This window comes from Bos mutus, chromosome 9, assembly GCF_027580195.1.
Source record: "Bos mutus isolate GX-2022 chromosome 9, NWIPB_WYAK_1.1, whole genome shotgun sequence".
Lineage (NCBI taxonomy): Eukaryota > Metazoa > Chordata > Mammalia > Artiodactyla > Bovidae > Bos > Bos mutus.
The window spans coordinates 75,323,426-75,328,922 of record NC_091625.1 but is presented as its reverse complement, the minus strand read 5'-3'; the positions used below and the strand labels follow the sequence as shown (position 1 = coordinate 75,328,922).

The window sequence follows — 5,497 nt, the reverse complement described above, 5'->3', positions numbered from 1 at the left end:
CTCATTGATGTATCAACTCAACAGGTCTAACTCTCTAACTTTCTCCTACTTGGCTTTTTCTCAGTTTCTGCTTTCATGAATCACACCATTTAATCTACTAAATTGCTCTTTACTGGAAAGCTTAGCTATTTTCTGCTGCTGCTAAGTCACTTCAGTCGTGTCCGACTCTGTGTGACCCCATAGATGGCAGCCCACCAGGCTCCCCCGTCCCTGGGATTCTCCAGGCAAGAACACTGGAGTGGGTTGCCATTTCCTTCTCCAATGCATGAAAGTGAAAGTGAAAGTGAAGTCGTGAAGTCGTGTCTGACCCTCAGCCACCCCATGGACTGCAGCTTTCCAGGCTCCTCCATCCATGGGATTTTTCAGGCAAGAGTACTAGAGTGGGGTGCCATTGCCTTCTCCGAGCTATTTGCTAGGTTGATACTAAAGTAATTGCAGTTTCAAACCCTGAATTTTAAATCATTATAACTAGGCTCAAACACATCTTTATTAATCAAAATAGGAACCATTACAATCAACACATTTTTGCCAATGAATAATAAGTTTGTTTATTCCTATAGCTTAAAAATCTGTGCTTTGGGATTTGATGAACACTTGAAAAGCATTCTATTCATCCTGCTGGTTGTGGAAGCATTTTCCCTGCAAAAAGTTGTCGAGATGCTTGAAGAAGTGGTAGTCAGTTGGCTAAAGGTCAAGTGAATGAGGCAAAACTTTGTAGCCCAATTCATTCAACTTTTGAAGTGTTGGTTGTGCAATGTGAGGGCAGGCATTGTCCGTGGAGAATTGGGCCCTTTCTGTTAACCAATGCTGGCTGAAGGTGTTGAAGAGCATCTTTTGATTTGCTGAGCATACTTCTCAGATGTAATGATTTTGCCAGGATTCAGAAAGCTATAGTAGATCAGACCTGCAGCAGACCTAATGGTGACCTAACAGTGACCATGACCTTTTTTGGGTGCAAGTTTGGCATTGGAAAAGACTCTGATGCTGGGAGGGATTGGGGGCAAGAGGAGAAGGGGACGACAGAGGATGAGATGGCTGGATGGCATCACTTACTCGATGGACATGAGTCTCAGTGAACTCCGGAAATTGGTGATAGACAGGAAGGCCTGGCGTGCTGTGCTACATGGGGTCGCAAGGAGTTGGACATGACTGAGCAACTGATCTGATCTGATCTGATCTGATCTTGGCTTTGGGAAGTGCTTTGGCGCTTCTTCTCAGTCCAACCACTGGGCTGGTTATCCCTGGTTGTCATGTAAAATCCACTATTCATTGCACATTATAATCTGATTGAGGAGTGGTTTGTTGTTGCGTAGAATAAGAGGAGATAACACTTCAAAATGAAGATTTTTTTTTATTTGCGGTTCGCTCATGAGGCACACACTTACTGAGCTTTTTCACCTTTCCAATTTACTTCAAATGCCAAATGACCATAGAATGGTCAACATTGAGTTCTTTGACAACTTCTCATGTAGTTGTAAGAGGATTCAGCTTCGATGATTGCTGTCAATTTGTTGTTGTCAACTTCCAATGGCTGGCCACTGAGCTCCTCATCTTCAAGGCTCTCATCTCCTTTGCAAAACTTCTTGAATTGCCACTGCACTATACGTTCATTAGCAGTTCCTGGGCCAAATGCGTCATTGATGTTGTGAGTTATCTCCACTGCTTTATGACCCATTTTGAACTTGAATAAGAAAATTGCTCAAATTTGCAATTTCCATAGTCTAAACTACATATAAAATAAACAGCAAGTAATAATTCACTGGGCTTCCCTGGTGGCTCAGATGGTAAAGAATCTGCCTGCAATGAAGGAGACCTAAGTTCGATCCCTGGGTTGGGAAAATCTGGAGAAGGAAATGGCAACCCACTCCAGTATTCTTGCCTGGAGAATCCTACTGACAGAGGAACCTGGTGGGCTACAGTGCATGGAGTCGCAAAGGGTCAGACATTACTGAGCGACTAACACTTTCACTTTCAATAATTCACTAGCAAAAAAAGGCAAGAAATGCATATTAAAATAATGTATAACATAACCACGTTTATTTAAGGATGTAGGAGAAGGCGATGGCACCCCACTCCAGTACTCTTGCCTGGAAAATCCCGTGGACAGAGGAGCCTGGTAGGCTGCAGTCCATGGGGTCGAGAAGAGTCGGGCACGACTGAGCGACTTCACTTTCACTTTTCACTTTCATGCATTGGAGAAGGAAATGGCAACCCACTCCAGTGTTCTTGCCTGGAGAATCCCAGGGACGGGGGAGCCTGGTGGGCTGCCATCTATGGGGTCCCACAGAGTCGTACACGACTGAAGCGATTTAGCAGCAGCAGCAGCAGCAGCAGCAGCATTCCAGTATCAAATAACAAAGTTCAACAATGCAAAACCATAATTATTTTTGCACCAACTTAATAATATCTTGGTATGATTGTATCTACTGTTCTTAATCTGTTCTTCAAAAAGTATAACACTTGAGTCAGCCAAAATTAACACTATTTTTAATTGGCTTACTGAATGTTTGTGACAGAATCGTGGGGTTTCTCCATAAAAATGGTAATGAATATCTCAACATGACGTGCATTGTTACACATATTTCTCTACCAGTACCTTAGTAAGACAACTGGAAAGTTTCACATCTACTCCCTCTAAAGTAAGACTTGGCAAATACAACTACATTTTAGAAACACAACATGAATGGAACAAACTATTATGGTATTAGTCTAGTTTTATTTGGCTGCTCAGAATGTCCCCAAATAATTGTTTTTGATTTGGTCTGTGACTCCCTGGTGTCCAATTGAGTGACATAAATTCTTTTAATTTTATCCTTTAATTAGGAAATGTTTATCAAAGTGGAATCTGTTTGATGCCAAATATATGAAAACGTGATTTGGTATTTGAAAATTATGGTAAAAGAAATAGGAATTCTTGGGTGATATTCTTGAATAGTCTATTGGATTATAGCTCTCTTCCATTGAAAGTATTGTCTATGCAGTCTCTCAATTAACACTTCTTCACACCACTTATATATTTCATCATGGCTAAGATAATTACTGCCTGGAATTTAATAAGTTACATACAATATTGCAATACAAGCCTGTTGTGGCTTCTTTGCCCTTGAGGCAGGGGATGTTCTTCCTGCCACCTCACTTCTATATTGTAATAAAGAGGTTCATCTCTATCAGGAGATTCAAACTTTCAGCAGCCTACACTTATGGTTTGACAAATAATTTTTTATTTACTCAATCAAATCACAGAACTGAGACACTTATTTCATTAACTCAAGAATTTAAGAAACTTCCTATTTCATGACATTCATAATCTAGTAGAAAATAATGATGAACAAAACAACATGTGAAACAAATCCATGCTTATTGGTGTATACAGAGATAAATTTATGTGGAAAGTACAACTTGACAATGATTAATAATGACAGTAAAATATTTATAGAGTTTATGATGTACAAGACAGCTTAAAAATAGCTTTTAAAGTTTGAATTGTTACTGTCCTGAGTATTATCTAAGCCTATAGTATTTAGCATATGTAATAACAGTTAATATTTATTAATTACTTACAATATGACAAGCTGACAATGATAGGCTATGGTAGGCTAAGCACCTAATATATATTAACTTGTCGATAATGGTACTATTACTTTCCTGATTATTATCCCCATTTTACAGGTGAGAAAATCAAGGCACAAAGCTATTAAGTGGTAGAGGTATTGGGTTGACCAAACTTATGGAAAATATAGAAAGTAAACCAAAACTGTCTGGCTTAAAAGAACTTGTTCTTAATTATTTCAAAATATCATCTCTCTGGTGAATAATCATTATATATTTATTCATCAAATTGTATTGAATGAATCAATCTGTAATCTATCAATGAATGAGTTAACAAAACACCAAATACACAATGAAAAACAAATCAGGAGATCCAGAAGTCATTTAGTTGAGTTCATGTAAAGATATGCACCACAGAGTATTTAGATTAAAGAGCATATCTCTATTTTAAGGCTGGGACTACATGGTTTGGTTAATCTGTTGCTCACAAAAACAACCAAAAAAAAAAAAAAAATACCCACAATTTTCCTCATTTTGTATGTCTCAAACACAGAGAATGATAAAACCTTCTCCCCAAGATTACTTTCCTCACAAAGTGGGAGGAAAGCTGGTTGCCTCTCAATATTTGCTTCTCTTAGCAGAATGAATTTAGATTCTTGGCACTTATCCATAGTTATTTGAAACTCTTTAGCCAAATTCTATGAAGGAAAATAAAGCTTTCATCTTTGAGATTTGAAATCCTTTTTAATTAACATGACTACATATAGTCAGGGTACTATATTGGTACTAATTAGATTGGTATAAAACTGATGGCAATGCCAAAGAGCATAAGTATTGATACTTAATAGCATTGGATGAAAGAAACTAATGAGTCAAAATGATTCTCAGAGCTCAGCATATATAGAGCTATTAAAAAACTTATTCATGTAAATGAGGGGTTGATTACTTTAAGCCATCACTATGAAGTTTAGAATGATCCATTTACATTTGGCTAACTTCTCATAGTTTTTGTAATAAATAAGGTATCTTTGTATTTAATTTAGGAAGTTTAATTTTCTACCTATCATTATTCCATTTGTACAATAGGGAGAAAAGTGGACCCATATAAACTTAAATTTTTCTGGGCATCTATGAAAAAAATTGTTTAACTTAAGGGTTTATTTTTATTAGGCATATAAGCCAGATGTTCCTGGCTGCTGATAAGCATTTCAAGTTATGTTTATTCACAGAAGTTTAATACCAGGAAGAACAATCAAGTGATTCTTGAGGTCGGAGTACTGAGTTAGTAATAGTCTTAAATGTAAATCTGTCAGTTTGTTTATTGGGAAATAAAAGATCTTAGAATACTTACATTAAAAATTAAAACATACAAGTAGACACATAAATAGATGTTAAAGAAACACTGATAAGAAAGCAAATACGGGAATAAAACTGTGCTTAGTGTCTTTAAGTAATCTCAAAACATACTTTCTAAGCACTTACTGGTGGCTCAGATGGTAAATAATGGCTCAGATGGTAAATAATCTGCTTACAATGCAGGAGACCGGATTCAGTCCCTGAGTCGGGAAGACTCCCTGGAGAAGTACACGGCAACCTATTCCAGTATTCTTGCCTGGAGAATCCCCAAGGACAGAGGAGCCTGGAGGGCTACAGTCCATGGGGTTGCAAAGTCTGACACGAGTGACTAACGTTCACTTGCAGTGCCTCCCTGTTATGGTTCTCTTTTTTCACTTTCACTGGCATCTTTTGTTATTGTTCAGTCGCTCAGTTGTGTCCGACTCTTTTGGACCCAATGGACTGCAGCACACCATGCTTCCTTGTCCTTCACCTCCTCCTGGAGCTTGCTCAAACTCATGTCCATTGAGTCGGTGATACCATCCAACCATATTTAAGTGATCTCAAAACATACTTTCTAAGCACTTGCTAGCTTAATCCTTTACCAAAACCA

The 5,497-nt window shown here is 38.0% G+C and overlaps 1 protein-coding gene across 1 annotated transcript; it reads right to left on the bottom strand.

Annotated features, from left to right (window-relative positions):
• Positions 1–489: 489 nt before the first annotated feature.
• Positions 490–5,292, bottom strand: LOC138989148 (histone-lysine N-methyltransferase SETMAR). Its single transcript, XM_070376456.1, is given in 8 exon segments — positions 490–778; positions 780–836; positions 838–926; positions 929–959; positions 1,183–1,352; positions 1,354–1,482; positions 1,484–1,726; positions 5,239–5,292. Coding segments are annotated over 8 exon segments (1,062 nt in total).
• Between the last annotated feature and the right edge of the window lie 205 nt (positions 5,293–5,497).